The 25,655-nt window shown below is 31.5% G+C and overlaps 12 protein-coding genes across 12 annotated transcripts; 5 read left to right on the forward strand and 7 right to left on the reverse strand.

Annotated features, from left to right (window-relative positions):
• Window positions 1-990: 990 nt before the first annotated feature.
• Window positions 991-3,533, forward strand: NAEGRDRAFT_50017 (uncharacterized protein; the record flags this gene model as incomplete). The annotated part of the gene is made up of 2 exons (XM_002675615.1): window positions 991-1,651; window positions 2,323-3,533. The coding sequence occupies 2 exons, from the start codon at window positions 991-993 to the stop codon at window positions 3,531-3,533; spliced, it is 1,872 nt and encodes a 623-aa protein (XP_002675661.1).
• Window positions 3,534-4,181: 648 nt separating this feature from the next.
• On the reverse strand, window positions 4,182-4,553 carry NAEGRDRAFT_68981 (uncharacterized protein; the record flags this gene model as incomplete). Its single annotated transcript, XM_002675708.1, has 1 exon — window positions 4,182-4,553. One exon carries the CDS (start codon window positions 4,551-4,553, stop codon window positions 4,182-4,184), a length of 372 nt encoding a protein of 123 aa, XP_002675754.1.
• A 529-nt stretch (window positions 4,554-5,082) lies between these two features.
• On the forward strand, window positions 5,083-5,418 carry NAEGRDRAFT_68982 (uncharacterized protein; the record flags this gene model as incomplete). Its single annotated transcript, XM_002675616.1, has 1 exon — window positions 5,083-5,418. The coding sequence occupies one exon, from the start codon at window positions 5,083-5,085 to the stop codon at window positions 5,416-5,418; it is 336 nt and encodes a 111-aa protein (XP_002675662.1).
• An 81-nt stretch (window positions 5,419-5,499) lies between these two features.
• On the forward strand, window positions 5,500-5,883 carry NAEGRDRAFT_68983 (uncharacterized protein; the record flags this gene model as incomplete). The annotated part of the gene is made up of 1 exon (XM_002675617.1): window positions 5,500-5,883. One exon carries the CDS (start codon window positions 5,500-5,502, stop codon window positions 5,881-5,883), a length of 384 nt encoding a protein of 127 aa, XP_002675663.1.
• Window positions 5,884-7,560: 1,677 nt separating this feature from the next.
• Window positions 7,561-11,609, reverse strand: NAEGRDRAFT_50018 (uncharacterized protein; the record flags this gene model as incomplete). The annotated part of the gene is made up of 3 exons (XM_002675709.1): window positions 7,561-11,142; window positions 11,219-11,514; window positions 11,597-11,609. The coding sequence occupies 3 exons, from the start codon at window positions 11,607-11,609 to the stop codon at window positions 7,561-7,563; spliced, it is 3,891 nt and encodes a 1,296-aa protein (XP_002675755.1).
• Window positions 11,610-13,049: 1,440 nt separating this feature from the next.
• NAEGRDRAFT_50019 (uncharacterized protein) lies at window positions 13,050-14,507 on the reverse strand (the record flags this gene model as incomplete). The annotated part of the gene is made up of 1 exon (XM_002675710.1): window positions 13,050-14,507. The coding sequence occupies one exon, from the start codon at window positions 14,505-14,507 to the stop codon at window positions 13,050-13,052; it is 1,458 nt and encodes a 485-aa protein (XP_002675756.1).
• A 259-nt stretch (window positions 14,508-14,766) lies between these two features.
• NAEGRDRAFT_68986 (uncharacterized protein) lies at window positions 14,767-15,240 on the reverse strand (the record flags this gene model as incomplete). Its single annotated transcript, XM_002675711.1, has 1 exon — window positions 14,767-15,240. The coding sequence occupies one exon, from the start codon at window positions 15,238-15,240 to the stop codon at window positions 14,767-14,769; it is 474 nt and encodes a 157-aa protein (XP_002675757.1).
• A 145-nt stretch (window positions 15,241-15,385) lies between these two features.
• Window positions 15,386-16,216, reverse strand: NAEGRDRAFT_83201 (ARF/SAR family small GTPase). The gene is made up of 2 exons (XM_002675712.1): window positions 15,950-16,216; window positions 15,386-15,794 (listed from the first exon to the last, which is right to left on the reverse strand). The coding sequence occupies exons 1-2, from the start codon at window positions 16,142-16,144 to the stop codon at window positions 15,456-15,458; spliced, it is 534 nt and encodes a 177-aa protein (XP_002675758.1). The 5' UTR covers window positions 16,145-16,216; the 3' UTR covers window positions 15,386-15,455.
• Window positions 16,217-16,984: 768 nt separating this feature from the next.
• On the forward strand, window positions 16,985-17,581 carry NAEGRDRAFT_68988 (uncharacterized protein; the record flags this gene model as incomplete). Its single annotated transcript, XM_002675618.1, has 1 exon — window positions 16,985-17,581. The coding sequence occupies one exon, from the start codon at window positions 16,985-16,987 to the stop codon at window positions 17,579-17,581; it is 597 nt and encodes a 198-aa protein (XP_002675664.1).
• Window positions 17,582-18,307: 726 nt separating this feature from the next.
• NAEGRDRAFT_68989 (uncharacterized protein) lies at window positions 18,308-22,966 on the reverse strand (the record flags this gene model as incomplete). The annotated part of the gene is made up of 1 exon (XM_002675713.1): window positions 18,308-22,966. One exon carries the CDS (start codon window positions 22,964-22,966, stop codon window positions 18,308-18,310), a length of 4,659 nt encoding a protein of 1,552 aa, XP_002675759.1.
• Window positions 22,967-23,445: 479 nt separating this feature from the next.
• On the reverse strand, window positions 23,446-24,055 carry NAEGRDRAFT_68990 (uncharacterized protein; the record flags this gene model as incomplete). The annotated part of the gene is made up of 2 exons (XM_002675714.1): window positions 23,446-23,577; window positions 23,600-24,055. 2 exons carry the CDS (start codon window positions 24,053-24,055, stop codon window positions 23,446-23,448), a joined length of 588 nt encoding a protein of 195 aa, XP_002675760.1.
• A 350-nt stretch (window positions 24,056-24,405) lies between these two features.
• NAEGRDRAFT_82651 (ribosomal protein S13) lies at window positions 24,406-24,918 on the forward strand. The gene has a single exon (XM_002675619.1). The coding sequence runs from the start codon at window positions 24,408-24,410 to the stop codon at window positions 24,876-24,878; it is 471 nt and encodes a 156-aa protein (XP_002675665.1). The 5' UTR covers window positions 24,406-24,407; the 3' UTR covers window positions 24,879-24,918.
• The last annotated feature ends 737 nt before the right edge of the window (window positions 24,919-25,655 follow it).

The following is a 25,655-nucleotide window of genomic DNA, read 5'->3' on the forward strand; positions in this document are numbered from 1 at the left end:
ACAGTTTTATTAGTTATATTGGATCGTACTATACAAGTAAAATGATAAAACAATATGGTATTCTTGTTGCATTAACAACAACTTCATGTAGAAAAATTTTAAGTATAATTCTGAGCCATTTCATATTTCCAAAACCATTTAATTTATTTCATGTCATTTCAATCATGTTGGTATTTGCAGGTGTTTTTATCAGAGTTTATTGTAAACAAAAGAAAGTAATTGATAAAACACTTTTAAATATTTGGTTCATTTTGAAACAACAAAGATATCAACAAGAATAAACTTTCTCTTTGAAAATGAAATTAAAATTACCAATACAGTAAATTGTATTTCCAGATCTTTCCCTTAATTGCATTTCTCTTTATGGTTGTATTCTAAACTCATAATTTATTTGGTAACACTACAAAAGAGCACTCAAAGAACGTCAAGAACTATTGTTTGCTTGTCCGCACCCAACAAGTCATAATAAATGAAATTCCACCATGTATAAATTCCTCAACAAGTGAACGTTTGAATAATAATATTAACAAACAATGGATCCTTAATTATTTTAGTGCTGTTGATGAACATCAGATTATTCCACACTTGAAGGTCCTCGCTCAGGGCTGAGCAGCAAACTGCGCACCACACAACAAAGCATTTTTTCATAAATCTCAACGGTTAAATAAATTCTGCATTCGTAATTAGATTACATTTCTTCAATTTGACACCAAAACAAAATGTTTGAGCGAGACAGTGAACATAACGTTATACAAACTCGTTAGAAGAACACAAAAAAGGATCGGCCGAATAGAATAGTATGTTTATTACCCAATAATTCTCGCCAATCACGCAGTACAAAAAGACAAAAATGGGATCGTCCCACAAACAAAATCAACAATAAAAAAAAGGTTAAACTTACTACTGAAAGAATATAGAGATCCACAAAGGATTCGAAAAGTCAACACACAACGCCTTCCTCTCATTGACCCTGAAAAAAGCATTGCATTAATGGATGCCTTCACTTGTGCATCTACGGATCAAAATAATCCATCTGTTGGTGGTGGTGTGGAAGCAATTGCTGATTCACCAATTCAAGTTACCACCAACTTACTCAACGATAATAAGAAAACAACAAAAAACAGTGCAGCCTTGATGCTCTCAAACCAACCGATACCACAATTACATGCATCCACTACTATCACCAACACCACTTCTGATATGAACATCAAGATGAGAAGACATGAACAAACTGATGTATCAGCCTCACCTGAAGATGATGAAGATGATGAAAGTCATCACGAATATGGGTCTTCGCTCTTTGAAATGAAGCCAGCATCAGGTGTTAAGCCAATTCATAATAATATTAATACTAATAACATTGATTATCAACAACAAGAACCTAGTATGCGTCCTCTTTCCGATGGGGGTTCACTTAATCACATGCAAGATGATGACAATAATACACATGCAACAATGATGAACATCAACGACATCCCATCTAATGCAACATCCACATCAGCATTAATACCATCCATTACATTTACACATGATAGTGGTAATAATAACGATACATCATCAATGTCTAATGCGAGTAGTGTAAATCATCAAAATACCACATCTAATTCATCAAACAATAATAACATGTTTGTAACACATGCATCAACATCAGGTAAAATAACATCATCAAAAGGGGGAAAATCCATTAAATTTCAAATGGAAAATCCATCTGATCCAAATTATAAAAGTGTAACTCAGAAATCAAATTATAAGGATATATCACTTGAGGACATGAGCAAGTATTTTCAGTAAGTATTAATTATACTCTTAATAATTAACTCAATAAGCCTTCCTCAAACACAGGTATGTTTATTAATGGATTTGAAGTTCTAATATTTGGAATATATAATTACATGTTGAATTGTTTTGGAATAATTATTACATTATTTAGGCAGCTGAATTGTTAGGAGTTAGTTTAAGTGAGTATTGCTATTAATATTGTTCAATAATTAATCAATAATTATTAAGGTACTTTAAAAAGGAGGTTTTATTCATTTGGAATAGGAAGATGGCCAAGTTATGAAAATAATGGTGTGTCCACTGTATTATTATCATCTCTATCCAATCAATCCAATCCAAATCTCAATAATATGAGTGGTGGTGGTATGCCTACTCAAAATAATATGTTAAATATTGTATCACCTGGTAATGGAACAAGTGCATCCACTCATGTACCTTCTAATGCAATATCGACAAATAATGTTTCACATCCAAATACATTGCATGTTCTTACATCTGCATCATCTAACATGTCTTCAAATGTACCTAAACATGTTTCTCCAGATGAGCATCATTATTCCACCCCATTGTTGCAACCTCAAACAACACAACCCCAACTACCTTCTTCAATAATACATACTCCATCCAAATCGAGTTCAACCTCTTCGTCATCTTATCCATCAATGAATCCTACAATGAATCCTGCTAAGGTATCAACAACTCCAAACACTAGAGTATTTACCCATGAACATCAATATGTCAGACATTCACCTTCAACTCCACCAAATGAACGCCCACAAAGCTCTAACATGTATGAAGAACATGATGAATCTATTATAAATCATTATCAACAAAAGACACAAACACCACAGGAAGTTCACATTCATCACCACCATTATCACATTTATCAACAACCTTATAATGAATACATTTATCCTCCATCCTCAAGCAGTAGGTATTCACATCATCCACCACCTCCACCAATATCATCCTCAATGCCGTATCACCATGTTATGGATGGTACTCGAAGACCATATCCACCACCTCCACCATCATCACATTCATATCAACACTCTAGAAGCAATAGCTACCATTACTATCCTCCAAGCTCACCAACTTCTCCAAACAGAGAACGAAACGCACAACATGCCTCCAATCAAACTGTAGTGCAAGGTTCACAGCCACTAGAAAGGCCAAAAAACCAACCAATTCCTATAGCTTCGAATATGCAAATAAGGAAGTCATCCTTATTAGATCCCGGTCCACCAGAAACAACCAGACAAAAATCTCCTTCTGAAACCTCTGAAACCTCTCACGAAGACTTTAATAGAAGATTAATTTCAAAGTCTTATTTATATCATCCCTATCAAAAACAAACAGGAAATGTTAATTATTATAGACCTATCTCTCCAGAACCACAACCAGTGAATGTTTATTCTTCAAGACATGAACCTCCTCCTCCTTCACCATCCACAGCAACACCACAACTACCACAACATCATCATCATTATTCCTCATTTTCTGGTGGAAATGGTGGATATCCAAGTGGGGAAGGAAAATATTATCATCCAGGTCCAACACATCAAAGTGACCATCAATATGAACCTCTTCCTCCTCCTCATGTTTATTCATCATCTTCTACACACCAACCTCCTCCTCATTACTATACTCCACGACATTCTTCAAATTCACCAAATTGGGAAGATAACTCATTAAGGAAGGAAAATAACATTGGAAATAATACTAGTGCAAGACAATATCATAATACTCGTTAATAATACCAGAAATTTAATGATGTACTGAGGCTTAAATGTTCGACATAGTGCCAATACCCTTTTGGTAGATAAATTAAATCACCAGGTTGTAAAACAAATTCGCATAATAATTTTGCATTGTTGAAGAGTGGAAAATCTTCAACTTGATTCAATTCTTGAATTTTGGAAACACTAAATTCTTTAGAATTTCTTTTAAAATTGCTACTTACTGCGCATATTTACTTTCCATTCCAAATGGATAAAAGTTAACTCCCTTTTCAAATTGGATTATATTTGACGATAAATATATTTTAAACATATTTTAAATATATATAGTTTAACATGTGAACTTACTTCTTGTGGTTCATATAATTTCCATAACTTTTCACCATAAATTTGAATGAATAAATTATCTACAAGTGGTCTATCATAATGTAATGTTGTTCTTGTTCTTGTTGTTCCTAAAAAGAATGAATTAGCTCCCAAAATTGAATAAGGTGAAGAATTAAATAAATTTGGAATTGTGAAATCATTACTCAATCCAAGCAAATCTCTTGTTGGAACTTGTTGTAAATATAACCAATGAGAATTAACACATTTTCTTGTTTCTTCTTGAATTTTTAAATGATCAATCACTTGATCAAATTTCATTTTCTTTAATTTTCATCATTAAATAATTTTAGCACTCAATTTAATTACCTTTTCATAATTGGGTGGATGTGATAATCCATTCTCTCTCAATTCACTAACAAATACATCAAGATTATTAAATCTATTCTTCCAATAATTTAACATTTCCAATTCTCGTTCTTTCATTTCCTTTACCATTTCTTCTTGATTTGATGAAGAAATTCCCAATTGCCATTCTTCTTTTACCTTTTTCCATTCCGAATCTTCACTTCCAAAGAGTGAAATATAATTTTTAATAATTACTGGTTTTCTAAATTTAATGTATTGATTATAAAATTCCTCCGATGTTGGAATTTGATCTTTTCCATTAAATTCTAGTACTGTAACAGATCCTTCCAAGATTTTGACCATTTTTTTTAAGAGTTGTTTTATTGTAAAGAGTTTAAAGTTACTTATTTTCACCAGAAATGGAAATTAAGTTGACTAGAACGAATAGTTGTCATCTTTACAAAAAGTAAATTTCAAATAGTAAACACGTTGTAATTCAATTTAGCCATCATACTCATTGAAATTCATTATCCACAATTGATTTCAAATGTGTTTCACTAGTCCGCAATTTAAATTCCAATCTCTTTCATAATAATACTTGCATTCATTAATATCATCATTGGAGTGCATTATTCAATCAAAATAGAATAAACAATAAGAATCTTCAATTAATAATGAAAATTTTATTATTGAGAATTCAAATGTTTTTCAAGGAGATAAAATTTTATCAACGTTTTTAATGAGAAATTACAAGAGAAATCAACAAACGGAAGAATACAAAAAAAAACAACTTATAACCCAATAATATTGTTATCCAATTTATTAATTGGTAGTTTTCATTCTGATTGAATATAATAATAATTTGAAACATCATTTCGAATATTAAAAAAATATGAAACATCAGTGTTGCAATCCTTCTTCCGATGCTCATCCAAATCATCATCACGATGATAATGGAGAACATAATTTGATTCTGGAAACAAATGGTAAAAATCATTTTGAAGTTCCACTCATTGAAAAGGATAAAGTTTCCTCACTTTCGAATGAAGAAAAGAAAAAGATATTCGAAAATTGTGTAAAGAATATGATAACATTAATGGGTGAAGATTATGAAAGAGAGGGTTTAGTAAAAACACCATCAAGAGTATTTCACAGTTTTGAATCATTATGTGAAGGTTATAATGTTAAAGATCCAAAAGAAATTTTAGGAAAAGCCTTATTTAGGTAATTTTTTTATTTAATAATTTTACAATAATTTTAAAAATAATTTTTTAATATATATAATTAAAATAGTTCAGATAATTCACAAATGGTAGTTATTAGAGATATTGAAACATATAGTTTATGTGAACATCATTTATTACCAGTTATAGGAAAATGTCATGTTGCATATATTCCAAATGGTAAAGTTGTTGGACTTTCAAAAATTCCACGACTTGTCGATGTCTATGCTAGAAGATTACAAATTCAAGAAGAATTAACTGAACAAATAGCTCAAGCAATTGTTGAGACAATTCAACCTGAAGGAGTTGGTGTGGTTATTGAAGCTAGACATTTATGTATGGAAATGAGAGGTGTTAAAACTACTCAGTCAACTACAATTACTTCTTCTTTAAAAGGACAATTTTTAAAAAAGGAAACTAGAAAGGAATTTTTTGATATTATTAATAGAAATGCTTCAAATAGATTGTAAATAATTTTTAACAATGAGAGAGTTATAAATATATTAAAATTTATAACATTTTAAGAGATAATTTTATAAATGGTAGAATTGATGTTAATATCCAGATTCTGTTGGCGAATTGTTTGATTGTATTGTCTATTCTAATTGTTATTGAAATCATATTCTTACGAATGATAGAGTTAATCTGTGAATTGACTTGAGATAAACAATTTAAGAAAGTTGGCATGATAAAAAAAAACATTGAGCTTTCGCTTATGTGTAAGTTGAATATTTAAACAATCTGCCAATACTCAAACCATCTCTATCAATGACAGTAGGCGATAGCTTACTTAATAATTGCACATGAAAAAAAGAGTGACAATAACTTCTTTGAACATTTTTAATGAATTGTTTATCATTACAGTGAAATTGTATGAGTTCTGGGAATAATTATTGGAATAATTGAGGTATAATGGAGGAATAGGAAGGTAAATTTACCTCATTCCCCATAGAGGCATGATTTCTATATTGTTTAGATTGTTGAGGTCATCAAAAAGCAAGGCTCAATGTTATCTTCAGCCATGAATTTAAACTTTAATTTGAATTATCTAAATATAATGAAGAGAATGGTTCACTTTCACGGTAGTTTAAAGATTCTTAAGCTGCATTGAGAGATTCACTATAATTATAATCCAGAATGTGCTTGATGTAGATTGGAGTATGGTATATGACCATTTAAAAAAGGGAAATGAAGAACCAAATATCCTTGATTCGGTGGGTAGAATCCAACTCTTTTCTTATTGAGATAAATGCGAATCCAAATATTAAACCATCAACTTGTTATTAAACACCATTTTCACAAGTCCAACAAATTCACCTAATAAGGAAAGATATGATGACACTTGTTTGGCAATTCAGTCGCCCACTCATTTCAGTAGACCTAAATGTAACTTTTCTCGCTAGTTGTCATCTTTTGTTTATGGAAGAGTTGCCCTACACCAACCATCATCATCATACTGAGTGTCATTGTCTTTCGAATTAACTGTTTATTTGCTCAATCATGAAAAAAACACCAAAACAACACAATGAGTAAACCGCATGCTGATTGTTTTCTGTTGGATTGTACTTCTTCTCCTACTAGTTTATTAGATCCACCACTTTTAAAGTTGGACATTGTTGATTTTTATTATTGTTATCTCCATTTACAAAATCAACAATCTTTCTCTAACAACTGTTTGAACCGTGTTAGCTTGTCTGGTCGGATTTCAAATGAGTTTAGTTCATCATCAATATTAGGTGATGGTTGCTTTAATACATGTGTCAATGAACAAGCATGTCAAACAGCAAACAATCTCAATGTTTCATCTTCACAAAACGAAAAACTACTTCAAAACAGTAGAGTTTGTACAAACTCTAAAAAGCAACAGAAATATTCGTCATCAAACCACAGCAGTGCATGTTTGAAAAAACCAAAAAAACAATTTACCAATCACAGTCTTTACATTGAACAACATTCAAAGAGAAGAAGTTTATACATTAGAAAGAATTCCAATAATCATAATAATCCAATTCAAAATTCCATGCAAATGAATTTTCCAGTATTAACCTTTCACACATTTGTATTAGAATAAAGAGTACATGCTACAAGACATTGTTTCCATAAAACTATCAACCCTAGTATTAATTACAAATAATAAATTATATAGTTTATTCCCATTGTCCACCTTGGTGACTTGGTTGAACTCGGTTAGATGCATCAGATTGACATAATTTCTTGAATGCATTAATTAACTTTACAGTATCTTTGAATTGTCTTCCAGCAAAGTAATAACCATCAGGTGTAACGGTGAATGATTTTTCTTGGAGTGTATGTCTTCCAGGAAGATAGAAGAAATAGAACCTTGCTGCTTTGGAAGTACTCATGACAATCTTATATGGGATAACACTTGGATTCTTTTTCTTTTCTTCTCTCAAATGAACCTTCAATTCATCTCTGTTACCATTAAAATACTTGCTACTGGACATTAATTGATTTGAATATTCCATTAAACTTTCAACACAATAAAAGATAACTTCATCCAAGTCACTAAATATCTTTCCATTAACTTTAAGGGTACTACCAAGTGAATTGATATCCTTTCCTTTCTTTTCTTCTTCAATATCATAGTTGATATAAAGATTAGTGCTAAATTTAAATGTGATAGCTAAATGGTCATATCCCTTACTACTTGGTCGAATGACTAATTCACCAGGACCCTTATCAGCTAAGAAGGCAACAGCTTGAGAATAATCAAAGTCTTTAAATTGTGGATGGTCAATTTGTCTGTGGAATCTCTTCTTTGAAGGGGCTGATTTACGGTGTTGATCCATAATAGATTCTGCCTTTGGTGCATAGATATCTTCTTTTGGAGGTACAAGATGTACTTTGAATTGCTTGTATTCAACTCTTTCAATTTCAAAGTATCTTTCTTCTCCTTCCCTTAGAGAGACATTTCGGTTATACAATGCAATAACACCATAAAGACCATTATCTAATTTACAAAATATGATTCTTTCGCCAACGGTTACAACTGTAGCAAACACTTGTTGACCAGGTGCCAAAGACTTTTTAGTTTCATGAGTCACAAGTTCGAATACCTTCTCGTCATCATTGTTGATACTCTTGAATTCATATCTAGGGTCTTTGAATGGATATTTAAGTTCTTCCTTGATATCCTTCAAAGTAATATGAGTCTTACCATAATTTCTCTTTTCGAGTTCGTCAGCATAGGCATCCAAATCTAATTCGTCCAATGCTTGAGGCTTTTTGAAGATTTTGTGAATCTTTTCAGTCTTTAAATTTTCAGTTTCCAGACCATCTTCAGCCATTTTCTTAGCAAGAGGATAAGACAATAAGTGAACTCTGGTAGCATCGATAACCTTGAAAGCTCTGGCCATAGAGTCTCTGGCAGCAATAGTTGGTGGTCTTCTTACAATCAAGAAACCAATACTGTTCAAAGCAACATTTCGTTGTTCGTTCAGGATATTGTTAATAGATTCTCTGTCAGAGACGCTATCTTCTTGTTTGATCTTATTAATTAAGAGTTCTGCCTTTCTTGGACCCAAACCACTGAGGAATCTCAAAGTTGGTTGTAATTGAGGGAACAAGACAATTCTATTAATTTCTACACCAACACGGTTAACAACTCTAACAAGAGACTTTTCAAGTGACTTTACAAGTTGTTCTTTTGGAACCATATCTTGAAGCTCATGGAACTTGTAACAAAGGAGTTCTTCGTTATTAAAAAGTCCACAAATTTCTGTCAATGGATCTCTCAATCTTCTACCAACAGAAATAGCTCTTCTAACTACGTTATTTTCTTGTGGATATTCATTTGTAGCTCTTGATGAATTTTCATAGATTCTTGCAATATCATCAGGAACGATTTCATAGTTAATGTTGAAGATTGTACCTCCTTGTTTTGTACGTTCAAAGGCTTCTTTCATTTTCTTGAAAATCAAACCTCCACATGCAGCCAAAGCAACAACAGATGGTTGATGAGATGCGATCATATCATTTACACTCTTGACCATAGAGTCGATCAGTTGCCTGTCAGAATCGCTAGTATTACCAGTTGTGTGAGGATGGCCAATTGGCCAAACTTTCTTATCAATCATAGTACCATTTTCATCAAGCATAACCCAAGTTGTCTTTTCGCCTTCTTCACCACCAGGAACACAACTGAGGATTTTGTATTTGGTTGGTCTTGGCTTTTCATCTTCAAAGAATTCGTCATAATCAAACTTAGCTCTTGGGTTATTACCATAAGGACTCTCTTCAAACAACATCTTTGTTAAATTGGATTCACACAAATCAGAAACAAAGTCTGCAGCCTTATTTCTAAGAATAGTTTTTACAGAATGTTGAATAGTTTTGTTCAAAATACCCTTTGCTTCTTCAATAATCTTAATTCTTTGTTCATTCCATAAAGTTGCAATTTGAGAGTGCTTTTGGCTCAAATAAAGCACATCTGCTTTTAACAACCCATCAAAGTGTCTATCTTCTAAGAATAAAGATACCTTGATAAGACCTAGATTTTCGTACTTCAATAATTTAAGGAAGCTTTCCTTATTGTCATGAGCATATCTGACGTGAGCAGCCCATTCATCTCTGAACTTGGTAAACATGGTTCTACCATCTTCTAAGAGAGAAATAATATCCGAGCCTTCAACAGATTTACCCTTCTTGGTCAATTTCACTTTGATAGTAGAATTATTTTCAAAGCAACGACGAACTAGCTGTCTGATCTTAGGTTCATGAGCAATTTGGAATGCACAAATATGTCTTGCACCCCCCAAAACACTTTCAATACTTTCAAAAGTTCTAGTTTTAAAAACTTCAGCAGCAGAAGCAGGATCAAGTGCATGATCTTGGGTTTCAACAATTTGGAAAGTACTTTCTAAATTTTCAGCATATTGATATGATGAAAGAGACATTTGTGATGCTAAAATTGCCAAACCCTCTTTCTTAGCCATAGTATATAAATCTCTCTTAGTAGGTCTCTTTAGGGTAGTAAGTTGATTTTCTGATTCTTCATTGAGAACAGTAGTAAAATGAAGATGATAGTCGTTAATCTCATCCAAAGTTTCACTTCCTTCAAAATATGCCAAATATTCGGTAGGTATGACTGACTTTGCATTATCATACAAGAGCTTGAGTTTACTCTTCTTTGATTGAAGAATACACCACTTCTCGTCCCATTCAAATATTTTCCATAAATCTCTATCATTTCCAAAACTATCCTTATATAAAATATGTTCAAAGTCCTCTTTCTTATATTGTGCAATATATGGAATATCATATCTTAGTTGCAAAATAAATCTTAAGACCTTAATAATAGTTTCAACAAATAAATTTTTAAGAGAATTATATCTATCTCCTTCTAATCCAGAATATTTGTCAATACTAAGTTCGGCTTCAGATTGAAAAACTTGAGTATAAATCCAACAAGCTTCATTATATAATTCTTCTTGTTCAATTTGTCTAATTCCTTGTCTTAATAAAATTCTTTCAGGGACATCTTCATTTCTAATTCTTTCGTCTTCATCAGTCAAGAACTTTTCGACTAGCAAATCAGGACCATAAATATCCTTCAAAGTAACTTTTCTTTCATAATCATCTTCTTCAGGATACATATCATCATACATGTCATCCTCATCTCCCGAACCGAAGATATCTACATCATCATCGTCTCTATCAATAAAATCGGATTCATCTCCATCATCATCATCATCAAAATGTTCAGGTTCCTTTGATGGTTCTTTTACTTGTTCTACTTGTCTCTATTTTTTTGTCAATCCAAATTACTAGTACTATTCTACTTACACGAAGATCATCAACTTCTTTTGATAAAAGATCTCCTTTTTTAAGTCTTTTAAACTTTCTTTTCTTTTTAGAAGGATTAGCTTTTCTCTTTAATGTTTGTTCTCCTTGATCAAAAGGATCAATATATGGTGGAGGTACATTATCATCTTCCTCATCATCATCTACGATAAAACCATCCTTTTCAAATTTATCAAGATCTTCATTTTCTTCCTCTTCCTCACTATCTTCATCATCATCTCGGGTTGGTTGTTCAGCAACTTCCTCATCATCCAACTCGGCTTCCTCTTCAATGTAATCTTTTCATTGTAAACAACAAAAATAACAACCAATCATCATTATCCGCTAATTATACACTCCTCTTCATCAAATAATACTTACCCTTGCTGCTCATGATGACTCTTGTTGTTGATGTATTTTTTTTTAAATTTTTTAAATTGCAAGTTTTTTCTCTTCTAACAATAAACCTTCAAGCAAGCTTGGATTAGTGCAGCGAAAATGTTGCAATTTTATTAAAGAGAAGTATGCAAACCAAAAAGTAATATTCTTCAAATGTACCACCGATAGTAACGTATTCTTGTTGTGTATATTGCTACTTGATCCGAAACAATATGAGGATCAAATGGCAATAAATTTCTAAAGAAATACAACAAATTCTTGTTGTGTATTAAATTTGATGTTCAGAATTATTTCAAATTAATGAGAGGAATGTCAATTTCACCATCTGCTGTTGTAATATGAACCATTGGAGCCTTTCTAACAACTAAACCTAAATATTTCAGATACCATGTAATTATTTGTGTTAAATAGAAATTAAAATCCACAATATGTCCTGAAATTTCATTATATTTAAAGTCCTTAATATTATCCAGTAATCCATTCATCAAACATTCAGTTGCTCTTTCTTTAATTTCATCTGCTGTCAAATCAAGTAAATATGCAGATGCTCTATACAATGAAAGTGTCACATCCTTCTCTGAAACTCCAACAACTAAATCCAAAGTAATTTGAATTTCAACACCATCTTTTGAATAAACTTTAAATTTGTCAAATTTCAAATTAATTGGTTCCTCAGTGATGTATCCAACTTCTTGCCAAGGATAAATGAATCTACCAACTGGAAATGGTTGATTATCAGGTATTGTATATAAAGTTCTAATGATATCATTGTCTCCTTGTTTCGGACCTTCTTGTTTTCTATAAATTACTAAAACTTTTCCATGTTGTGAACTTTTAACTCTTCTCAAAAAGTAAAACTTGTATAATGAAAATCCCACAGCACATCCAGCAAGTGCAGGAAGAACCATTTCTAAAATTGATAATTGTGTGTCACAATCATTTGATTAGAAAAAACCTACTCGAATAATCAAAATTTAAATCTCTCATCATTATTGAAAAGGTTGATTGTTTCTTTTGTTCTAAACATTGATTAGGATCCAAAGGATTTTCATTGTCATCCAAATTGGCTTCTAAACATTTTCTTCTGTAGAGGAAAAAACTCTTTCCAGGAATGTTTTCAAATTCCGATTTAACTTTATAAACAATTGGTGCTGCTGCTCCCACTGCTACAAAAGAACAAAAGAAAAAGAACCTTCTAAACTCTGGTGTTTTGAACAATTCTCCAACATTCATTTTTTTAATTACTTTCTTTTTTTTTAAAATTGTTAATTAATATTAATGGATATTTAGTATGATGAAGGCTAATTGTGGAAAAATTAATGATAACAAGCTTGATGTTTAAAAGAGCTTCATGGTTGACTTGAAGCAAAGTAAAAATGGTTCAATTAATAGAACATTCAGAACCTTAAAAGATAACAAGACCAATTATCCTTATTTATTCATCAGTATGTTCACAGAAGTGGTCTAATACTTCAGAAATATTCTCTGGAGGATAACCATCCTCAATTGTGATTCCAGTTTTATCCTTGTCCATTTCATAAAGAGAATAAACAGCCCATTTTGGCTGGGTAACAATAAAGTCCAACATGTCAGAAGCAAATTCGTGTGGATTTTTGGAAGTTTTAAAACTCTCAACAAAAGTTTCAAAACTGTCTTGAACAATATTTGAATCGACACTTCCTTCTGTCATTTCGAATGTTAAAGCCACTTCACCGTTGATCATCATTTCCAATTCTACATATGTTCCAGTATAGCTTGGCCCAACAATTGAGGTTACAGAGAAAGGGACAATCTCTCCATTGTCCTTTCTTTTCAATATGCAATCAATATATTGTCTAGAATAGGAGCTGTACTCATCATAGTACAAATGATTGATATTGTGTTTAACAAGTGACACAAATTCAAACAAGTCGAGTTCTTCTTCTTCCTTTTCGGTTGTTTGTTCATCATCATCTATTGCTTCTTCTTTATCTTCTTTTTTGCATTTCACACTACATAAATTTTCAGTAATTGAAACCAATGCATGAATGGATTGGAAAGAATGTTCATTATTTACATCAACTACTTCACTTATAAATTTGTCAATGATAGACTCGTGAACCCTTTCAAATCTAGTTGGAGAGAATGAAAATGAATCATACCAAGAATCTTCCTTATGAATTTCCTTTTCATTCATGGAAAGTCTAAACAATGAGTTCAGTAATTCAATGCCATTCATCTCTTTACAAATTTCAGCATTTTGAGTAAATTCATTCAACGTCTCTAGATCTGTAATGCTACTTCCATTGTAAACCCTTGTGTTATCAATAGAAACATCCACAGAACCAACCTCTTCAAAACCTCTTCCATGAATAGTTTCCAATTCTGTAAGTATCAAACGAATCTTCTCACCAGAATTAACCTTCTTCACAGCAACTTCCGTATAGGTAAATCCTCCTCCATAAAATTCGTCATGGTATGAATAAACAACTTGAATCAATCCATTCTTACAATATCCCAACAAGTGTTGAGGCAATTTTGAATAATCAATGAGATCATAATCATGTAGCCATACATATTGGTGAAGCAATCCACACATTCTATAATGTAAAGTAATCAAGGAAATGTTTGGATTTTCATGTGTGAATTTCTTGAGTTGTAACACACAATGCAAAGGAACAAGCTTTTCATTTCTGACAAATGTCATGACATTGGAACACGTTCCATAGAGTGCCAATTGTGATGATAAATCATTGTTCAGGAATGTGAAAATTGTGTGAAGTGGCAAAGCATCTAATGTGGAAAGTGATGGTGATAATGGAGAGAGATGTCTCTTCTTGTTTGCTTGCTCTTCTTCGTTACTACTCGATATCTGCTGTTCAGGAGAGGAAATTTCGGAGGCAGATCTCTTCATCTTGTTACTATTTTTTTTTAACAGATGAGTTCAGTAGTGTGAGATTAGTTGACCGAAATAGTATGAATCATTTGAGGATGAACACATATTGAACAGAATCAAAAGTTGGTTCCTAAAATGATTTCACCATATGTTATTGAAACAAAACTTCCACAAGATTTGAAGTTGATTCGAAGAAGAAAATAAGAAGGAGTTATTATAATTTCAATGACATTTTAATTAAAAAAGTCAAATTAATTGGATTATCTATTTACACAAATTATTGTTTTTTTGCAGAAGGGAAGAAGAGAGTTCTTGCAACACTCTCCATTGATGACGATTTTTGTGATGTTGTTGTTGTTGTGGTATTATTATTTGATGATTCGGAAATGGTTTCAATTTGTTTTGATTTTTGTTGTTGAGGTGAGAGTGGAGTTGGTCTTGTTCTGAATTGAATCTTATCTTTAGCAATTCCAACAATCATGTATTCGGTTTGATTTGTTTGTGGATTGATGACCTTCTTGCAAATTAAAAGTGGTTTCTTCATTGATAGTTTTTTACCTTCACACTTTTGTCTTTCAATGACCAGTGTACATCTATCACTATTTGGTTGAGATGAATTCCATGTTAATGATCCAAGAGTAATAGAATCAAGAGGTTTATCCTTCTCGGGACGTGTTTCTAGAGACCCTTGAATATCCATCAGATTAAAACATTTCAAGTCATTTGATTTTCTTAACGGTATTTTATACATTTTTTGGCGCAATGTTTTTAATTCACATTGAGTTGAACAAAACCTAACGAAAGAAGGAATGTGGATTAATAAATTGTAAATCGAATATTAATAATTTTAATTCATACAAGAGATTATACAATACTATTTACAATCGATGAAAGATGTCATCAAATAATTTACTATTATCGATATTTATCAAAAAATTAAATTAACTAAATTCAAAATTATTTAATTTAAAGTTGGTTAGACAACCAATCGAGACCTTCAAAGAGACCTTGACCACTGATAGCACAACATGGTTGAATGAACCAGTTTCTTTGTTTCAAATTGTGGAGGGAAAGCTTGTCAGTCATTTCAGCAGCACTCATTGCGTTTGGAAGATCTTGCTTGTTAGCCAAAATCAAAACAACACATTCACGCAATTGGTCATCACTCAACATCTTTTGTAATTCATCTCTAGCTTCACCAATACGGTCTCTATCGTTAGAGTCAACAACGAAAATAACAGCGTTGGTATTAGCATAGTAGTGTCTCCACAATGGACGAATCTTATCTTGGCCACCGACGTCCCACTGTTTTTAATGATCATCAAGATTTTTAATTTTTAAATTCATCATCATCAATATTAACATGTAATAATAATAAGATATTTAAATATTAATAATGTTGGAGTAAAGTAATAGATTTAAAGATTAGCTACAACAGTATTAAAAACAGTTGTACGTACCATAGTAAAGTTAATCTTCTTATATTGAACAGTTTCAACGTTGAAACCAATAGTTGGGATGGTAGTAACGTTTTCATCCAACTTGAGTTTGTAGAGAATTGTTGTCTTACCAGCAGCATCCAAACCAACCAAGAGGATTCTGGCTTCCTTGTTCTTGAAGAGGTTTTCGAAGAGTTTAGCAATAGATTGACCCATTTTTTGCGCGTCTCAGTAAAATGTTAATGTACAATTTTTTCGTTGGTCAAACCGATAGCAGCTTGTTGCGATTTTTTAAATTGCGAAAAAAAAATTGTAATGAAAATGAGTTGGCACCCTGCAGTCATTGGCTTGTCCTACGCAACGGCGCCAAAATAAATAAAGTTGCTTTGCCTTTTAAACTGTCATAAAAGCCAACAGGTTCCGAGATATTAAAAATAAATTTAATGACGAGTCAACTTGATTCTATTGGACGATACACGCACGAATGAGTTGGCAGAGAACTCCATGTTCTTTCATTATCTGTTTACCATGTGCTCAATAATATTGAGTTGTTATCTACTTGTTATCCATACTGGATTACGGTGGTGTAATCTAGATAAATAGCAGAGTGATGAGAACTATGATCAGCCATGTGGTATTTACCGTTACAAACAACTTCATTCATAATAGGGAATGTGATCGTTGGAGATTTCCAATTAGAACCTTAATACTATTATGATATTTGAATATTTATGAAATTTATTTATAACCTAATTGATGTATTGGTATTTTACAAAATTCTTTAATTTTAATACATGAGATGTTTCAATAGCTCTTTTATTTCTAAAATAATTATAATAATCATTCAATACCATTGACCTTAATATTATTTAAATTAATTTATATATTGTAATTGCAATTACAATCATTCTTTAAAACAACCTATTAATAATAGTAGAAAGGAGAGATACTAGGCAAAATCCTTTTTAAAAATTTACCCTCCAAAATACTAACTGAAACAAATGAACGTTACATGAGAGTAAATTTTAAATTTACAGAAAATCAATCATATAAAAAATGGATGATGGTTCAAGCATAGACCAGTACAGGGCAAGCGTTACACCTAGCCCTAATCAAGTGACGACTGTGATGATGTCTCATCGACCTTCCTCATCAGTAGATAAGGCGGGAGTTAGTAATGATCCACAATCAAATTATAAAAAAGCTCTTCATCTGGATCCTTTTCTTCCCTCAGGAGCCTTCTTTGAGGAAAGGTATTTAGGATTGCCACCAGCAAGAGATGATGATAATATAGTTACGAGAGCAAGAACCGATCCTAAAATTCATTATGATGACTCGAATGTATTGGTTAAACATAAGAAATATATTAAACAACTCCAACAACAACAGGAGGCTAAAAGACATGAAAAGATTGAAAGTGAGCTTAATTCAGAGAGAAAGAAAACTTCATTCTCTGAAACACAAGCAAAAATTAGACAGGCATTGATGAGCGAACTTGATATGCCAAAAGAAAAGGTTGAAGAATTAATGGAAGGAAAAACAAAACAACTGGATCAAATACTTGTAGAACAAAAGAAGAAGGAAAAGGTTTGTTTCTTTTCAAATAATTTAGAATTAAATTTTGTTTCAGAAAAAGAAAGTGGAAAAACCTGAATGGGCAATGACAACAGATGAACTTGAGAAGAAGGAGGAAAAGGAGATTCAAGATGTATTGGACTTTGTAAATGATCTTGATTTTGAAGAATGTATGTTTCAATGATTGTAAATATTATTTACATTTTTAATCAAGTTATTAACGATTTTGAGATTAAGGAAGCTCTATCTGTCATTCAGGATAGAGTTACAGAGATGAAGAAGGATAAGGATGTCAATGTACAAACTTCAAGTAGTAGCCAACAAGACACTATTACCAAGCAACCAAGTCCTCCCCAAAGCATTAAGGGTGATGATGATGCTGTATCTGTTGTATCTGTTACTTCTAGTGTAAGGTCTGAGTCAAGAAAGAAAAAGCTTCTTGAATTATCTTCATCGATTGATCATGATAAAGATTGGAATTCCTCAACTAAGCTTGATGAAACTAACCGAACTAAAACATTAACAATCACCACAGATTCAGACGTAATGAATAACATGTCCAAAATCCACTCTAAGACTTCAATAGGTCAAGTAATTTTGAAGGTAACCCCAACATACAGCTTGCCCATCGTAACTCATTCAGATAAGCATCAATCAATCCCAACCGTTCATCATGTAGGTGAAATTGTTTCAAGTGATGATAGAGGTAATACTGAAAGAGTTATTGTAAAATTGAGAAAAGACAAAAATAATGTACAAAATCTTCCATATATGTATAGATGTCCTTCAATATAAATATTTAATTTATTTGTTTAATGAATCGACTTCGACCCATTCATTTTTGTCTTCTTCAATTACTTGATTATTAAGTCTATAATTGTCTTCCTTTGTTAATTCAATTAAATCCAATTGAACAAGTCTGTTAATTTCATAGTCATCACATACATTTGCATTGTTGCTGGTAGCCATAAATAATTGTTCTTGTCTTCTTTTTGAAGAAAGTTCTGAAGCAAAGCTTTTAGCAGATTTCAAATCAGATTTCAAGATTTCATAATTAATTGGTTTTCTAATAGCGTTAGAAGTATTATTCGAATCATCAGTCATTTGTTCTATGTTATTATTATTGTCTAAAAATTGATCCAAGTATGGTGAAAAGAATACTTGAACATCTATTATTTTGAGTCTTGTGGTATAGTCGCTCAAAAAGATCCATTTGTAAATTTGGAACTCTTCTGGTAGTTTAACAGTAGCAACATCCAAGAATTTCATAGCATCCATAATAACAGTTGAATCTTCATCATCAACAATCTTGTCGCTAAATACTCTCATAATTTCAGTAATAATCATTGGCCACCATTTTCTTAAATTATCTGTCGAAATTCTAGTAATTAAAACACGATAGAATAACAAAACGCTTGTAATAAGAGCATTATTACTTTGAGGAGAACCAGAAACCTTCAATGATTCAACAATTTTTTCTACAATGGCTGGTACAAAATTATTGTAATCATTAATATTACCAACATATAACATGAAAGCAATTCTCTTCAATAATCTAGCTCTAGAAAATACTTCTGTACTACTTGATGTTAAAATACTTGAAGTTGATGCAAATCGAGTCAATAAATCTTGAACAAGTGATGTATCAGTAATTTCCATATTTTTGAAAATTTTAAACCAATACTTGAATGTACTAGCTCCACAATAGAAGAAACAATTATCTGCAATTGTATCAAATATTTCTTTTTTGAGAGGTCTCATATTTAAAATTGCTGTACTGAAAGTAGAAATTAATTTAACAGCTTGTTTAACTCTTCTTAAATTTGTTGTTTCTCTATTCTTAATAATTAAAAATAGTGGATAAATAATGGCAATAATTAATGGCTGTCCTAAATCTTTTTCTCCATACAAATAAGTTATTATATCATTTAAAGTGGATGATAAAAGTCTTAAAAAGTTAAAAGATGGATCACTGTGATCGTGTAAGGATTTTCTAAAGATGGAATCTTTTACATTATCTAAATTCTGTAAATTATTAGTTGACGAGATTTTCTTGATTTCCTTGATGATTTCATTACGTTTTTCATTGATATCCTTATTTGTTAGAGTAAAGCAACATTCTATCAACTTTTGAGTATTATCTTTCAATGTAGATTTCAATTTTTTATCATTTTGTAGATATGATCCCCAACTAGATAAAAATTGATGTACAACTCTTAATAATAATGATAATGTTAATAGATCAGAGTTCTTATCAGATGTTAGTGAAGAGATCAGAGTTACAAGCTTGTTTGCTATTTGAGAATAAATTTCACTCTTAATACACTTTTTCAAGTAAAAGAAGAGAAGGTGAAGAGAGTAATTGTCCTTCATCTTTTTCATAGCAATCTCTTCTTGAGGGTTGTCATGGGATAATATCAAATCAATAAGACTTGTAACTACAATATCAGGTGTTGTGTTATCGCAATTATTTAAAATATCAATAAGATGACTATCCAAAGAATGTTCATCAGAATAAATTGAAATGTTTGAATCGGTATGAGTCTTTGACCACAACACAAGTATAGAAGCAATTAATTGTAATGGGAATCTAACAATTAATGGATCAATAAATTGAAGAATACTTTTTTCAATAGATAATTTAGAATGAAGAGAGCCTGATTGAGAAATAGAATGAATTTTTGTAGTTTGCTTATTGGTTGTTTCTTTTGGTATACCACTAGAAATTCTTAAAGCTTGCCATGTTATGGCCATGGACTCTATAATGTTTGGAAGTTCAGAAAGCATGTATTTTCTTGCTTCATAGTCAGGAGAAATAAAACCAGAGTTATGATCATCTTGTGTAAAGACATCCTTCATAAAATCTGTGAATGCCTTGAATGGCATTACAATACCTGATGGTGTCTCCTCATTTGGTTTTGGTTCTTCAATTTCTCTTAAAACACAATAACTTGAAACTTCCCTCAACCCTCCAATAAGAGTTCGAATAGCTTGTCCTCTAAAGCTATCTATACCCAAGGATGAATATTCACGAATAATGTCACAAATGAGTGGAACCAACATGTTTACAAATTTTGGTAATTGATTATGGAAATGAGGAAGGAATGAAGAAATACTATCTATCCAATAACTTAATAATGAATAAGAATGGAAAGAATCAGAAAGTTCAACTCTACTTGAATGTCTAACTCCTTCAATAAGTGTTATGAGAAAGTTTGGCGAGTTGAGTAAACTACTTATTGGTAGAGACTCCTTTGAGGTATCATTGTTTGATTTTGTAGGACTAGCCGTGATTGGAAACAGATTTTGGAGAGGTTTCATTGGAGTATTGGAGTCTAATTGTTCAATAATTGTCTTGAGTATTTCAAGTAATTCAACTTGGAATACAGTATCATTATCATCAATAGCAATCTTTAAATGATATAAAATACATTCACACAAAGATTTGCTCAATTCTGTTGCTTTTGAGGATTGTCTTCCATAGATTAGAATATCTTTCAATAGAGAAGCTGCACTTGTTCTAATACATTCCTCAAGTGAAATATCACTTGAAGAGGTTGTCGTTCCATTATTCTTATTAATATAAATTCCACATTCCATCATCTTGATACAAATAACTGAAATGATAGAAAAGTAATCCCTATCTTGTAGATTCACTAATTTGGATGGTAAATTTTCTTCATTTAAATAATATGGTCTATTTACAATAAATTTGTCATAAATGTTTAAAACTTCCTCACTGGCAATCATTCTTCCAGTTTTTTCAACAAATAATTGAGGAGAAACATTTAAAATATTTCTCAATAATGATAATACATATTTACATCTACTTTCATCGAATAGAGTCTTTCTCTCTTGTAAAGTGTCATTTGTTTCTTGGAAACGATCCAAAGGACTAGATTCTGACCAACAATCTGAAGTAGTTGAATCTGACGACTTTACTCTATTATGTCTAGAGAAAAGACTTCTCATGGATTGTTTATCCAACAATGTTAAAAGAAGTGGATCCAAAATTCTGTTAATATTTGAAAATGATGACAGTAACCATGAGCGGCCAACTAACCTCATAGAGGCTTGATCACTTGAAATTAAATCAAGCATTAAATAAAATCCATCTTCAAATATTCTTTGTCTAATATTTAAATCGTCTGTCAATCTCCAACAAAGAGCAAATCTTCTATTTCCCTCGAGTTTTGATTCAATAGTATTACTGAGTAAAGAATCTGAAACAACAGCATTACATATTGTTCTATTTAAATTATAAATATCCACTAGTAATTTTGTAACTTCATGATGAACTTGTGAATAGGAAGGTGTTAACATATCCCACAATCTGGAAGTTATTAGTTTTAAATAGTTGACATCCTTAATGATTGCACGTTGTTGATGAGAGTCTACCCCTGAATCATTAGATAATAATTTTAAGAATGACTCAATAGCAGCCAGTGAAATGTTGTAGTCCTCTAAAAAACAACAAGAATAAATAGATTTTATACCTAGAGGTATTTCTACTGATTTTGGCGGTATATTTTCTACTAACTTAATAAATGACCTTCTCTTTTTGAATGACGTGTAAAGTAAATCGCATGCAATTACATAAATTGTACATAAAATAGATGTATCTTCTAAATTAAATTTGTTTGAAATTATATAAGTATTCACAATATTGGTAAATAATTGTTCACATTCAACATGAATTTGATTAATATAATTCAACATTAAACTTTCACTTGGAAGATTTTCTTCCATCTTTTCAATTAAAAATAAGAGAATGGAAATATTTCTCTCAATAGAAGTATAATCCTTATAAAAAACTTTGTCAACTTTCAAATTGAACAAGTTTAAAAATACTGAACAAATTTTAAACAAGTATTCACTTGGAATTTGGTCCTTTTTCAAAGTGAAAATAACTTCCAAAGTGCCCTTTACAAGAGTATAATTTTCCAATTCCTGAGCTTCATTCTCGTTTGCCTCTTCAAATAGTTGATTGATTCTTTCCCATAACAAGGGAAATGAACAAGTAGATGAAATAAAATTAATAGTTTCTTTTCTAAATGATTCCTTTTCACTATTTAAAACATGAATTAATTCCAATAATATTAAAGAAATTAACTTTTCCTTCATGGAGATATTTTCTCCAATCTTTTCTAATATCAAATAAATAACATCAAATATCTTCTTATTGGAAGGTTGAGATGAAGATTTTTGTAAAATTAAATTAAAAGAACGAGATACAATTTGAATAGAATGCTTAGAAAAGAAATCCAAATCAATATCACTTGATCCAAAAATCCAAGAAAATATTCTTCTATTGATAGAGACATCTCCCTTTTCAATTAATAATAATGCAATACTACAAATACTTGTCAATTGTTCCATTGTAAAAATAGTTGACGATTCCTCTACAACTTTATCCAACGTAATAAATGATGAAAGAATTTCTAAAGATGCCCGTTGTGCCATGACATTATTATCATTTAAACTTGTTATAATTGCTTGTGATACAATTTCAATAGATTCTCCAAATATTGGTGAATGAGCATTAAGAGTTTGTTCATTTTCTATTTTTGCCAATTATCGAACTGTTGAGAATATAAAAAATCTACTCACTTTTTAAACAATAAATTATATAATTAAGTCCTGAAACTCTAAAAAATGGTGTCGAAAGTATGCCTTTCCAAAGAGATTTGAAAAATAGTTCCTGATCACTAATATTTCTCAATGTGTTCATGATTTTCAGTGTCTATAATGTTAAGCACTTATAGTATTCGAAATGAAAACCTACTCGTTTGTAAATATCACTTCCTTCCTCTTCCAATGCCGATAATAGTACAAGAATTAAACCAGACAAGCATGGTAAAAGAGATTTTCCTAAAGGCAAATAATAAGTCTCGATTAAATCTAAAATTACAGGCTTTGTGTTTTGTCAATTATTTAAAAAATTAAATTAAATTCCATACCTTGATTTGAGAAGAAGCACTTGGAAAGAGTGTAAAAATTCCAGAACTATACAAGTGAATATCTCTTGCCAAACGTTTTCCCTGAATAGAATATAAATTTCCATATGATACTTGCTCCAAAATTCAATACACTTACAGTAATTAATTTTAAAATTTCCTCATATGTTTCCAATGTTTTCAAATGAACTCCTCCAGGTAGAGCAGGATTTAAACATTGAGCCAATCTTTTACAAACTGTAATTTTTTCAGGAAGAATGTGAAGTTGAGCGTTCTTGGTCAAGACTTTTTTCATCTTTTGAAGACACTTGATCAAATCAGCCCATTCCCTAGTATTATCAAATGATTTTAATACGGAAATGATATCCTCTCGATAGGATTTAAATTTACTATTTTTCATAATTTGTTCGTCTTGAATATCGGGATGTTCCTCCTCCGAATTGATGAGTGGTGAGAGTGTAATTTGTTGTGTGCTTTCAATTCTAGGCATGTTTGGAGATGATGTTGTTGATGATGATAATGTCGATTTTGATTCAGTAGAATTGTCGGCTACCAAATCCCCAAAGCCAAGATTTTGAGAGAGGCTTTTAAACATTTTTTAAATAGTTAATTAGTTGAATGGACATGTTGGTCACAATGTGTTACGGCCCTGCTTGATTCAATGTATAGCAGTTTTTACTCTACGTGTATTCCTTCGACGTGTCAATTGAGTAAATAACATGTACTGAGTAATTTGAATGCCTCTGACGGTTTGTTGCTTGAAATTTTGCTGCAGTGTTTCCAAATGATGACAAAAATATTCATTGTAAAAATACTGGTCACCCAAATTTTTTAAAATTGTTTCCGAAAAAAAATAACACAAGTGAGTATTGCTACTATCATGCTTTTTTTTTAACCTCTTTGTTTTTCAACAACAATAACTTATTGTTCCCTTCAATATAAGAAGAATGAGCTTGGTTGTCGTTCAAGAAGAAAACTTCAAGGAATTGTTGCGTTTGTTCAACACTAACATTGAAGGTAGAAGATCCGCACTCTATGCCTTGACCTCTGTTAAGGGTATTGGTAGACGTTTCGCTGGTATTGTCTTGAAGAAGGCTGAAATCGAACTTACCAAGAGATCTGGTGAATTGAGCGAAGAACAAATCAACAAGATTCAAGATATCATTCTTGCTCCAGAAAAGTACAAGATTCCATCTTGGTTCTTGAACAGAAGAAGAGACTGGAAGAGTGGTGCCACTGAACACTTGGTTGCCAACGCTGTCGATATGTACTTGAGAGAAGATTTGGAAAGACTTAAGAAGATCAAGTCTGAAAGAGGTTTGAGACACATGTGGGGTCTTAGAGTCAGAGGTCAACACACCAAGACTACTGGTAGAAGAGGTAAGACTGTTGGTGTCAGCCATAAGAAACGTGGATAGGTCCCCTAATTTAAACACAAATAAAAAAACATTATTTCATAAATTTTAACATTTTTTTAAAATTATTTATGAAATTTATGTTGTTTTAATTCCAAAAATGTCAATAAACTATTGGTATTTGGTTTCTTAAAATTGGCACTGTACGAGCTGTAAGAAACGTGGAAAGGTCCCCTAATTTAAACACAAATAAAAAAACACAAATAAAAAAACATTTTTAAATTTACTAGTTCTACGGTACTCAATTTGCCAATGTAATAATTTACTGAAAAGTGGATAGGTCCCCTAATTAAAACACTAAAAAGCAATTTCATAAATTTGAACATTTTTAAATTCCATTAATGTCAATAAACTATAGTGGTGTAAGGCATTAGTTTCTGAACCAATCCATTGGCGAATTGAGTACCGTAGAAAGAGTTTCAAACGAGTCATTTCTAGGTTTTCACAACATGATGGCTTTTCAAAATGGACCATCCATCTTTAATTTCCAACTGTTAATCCAAAGCGATCTGATTTACTGTTTTGGTTGGCCAACAATAAAAGCCTTCTACATGATTCAAAGAGCATTGAGAATGAATTGGAATTTTATAACGTTGCAACGAGAATAGTTGGTTACTCAATACACCCCCACGGTCAAAATAGCCCTAGTGTTTGAACAGTATTACCGTAGTTCCTCTGGTTTATGAGACCGTCTCAACAACCTCTTACAAAATGTCATAGAGACAGAATATCGGAACTACAACTTTTCGCTATTTTGAAATTTAATGGGTAATGGGGTGT

Source organism: Naegleria gruberi (assembly GCF_000004985.1).
Source record: "Naegleria gruberi genomic scaffold NAEGRscaffold_32, whole genome shotgun sequence".
Lineage (NCBI taxonomy): Eukaryota > Heterolobosea > Eutetramitea > Acrasida > Naegleriidae > Naegleria > Naegleria gruberi.

What these genes read in the sequence shown, in the direction of transcription:
- NAEGRDRAFT_83201 (XM_002675712.1), bottom strand. Translation starts at nt 16,144, where the DNA reads ATGGGTCAATCTATTGCTAAACTCTTCGAAAACCTCTTCAAGAACAAG. An exon ending in AGAAGATTAACTTTACTATG is followed by an intron (nt 15,795 to 15,949) that starts GTACGTACAACT and finishes CATTAAAAACAG; the next exon opens with TGGGACGTCGGTGGCCAAGA.
- NAEGRDRAFT_82651 (XM_002675619.1), top strand. Translation starts at nt 24,408, where the DNA reads ATGAGCTTGGTTGTCGTTCAAGAAGAAAACTTCAAGGAATTGTTGCGT.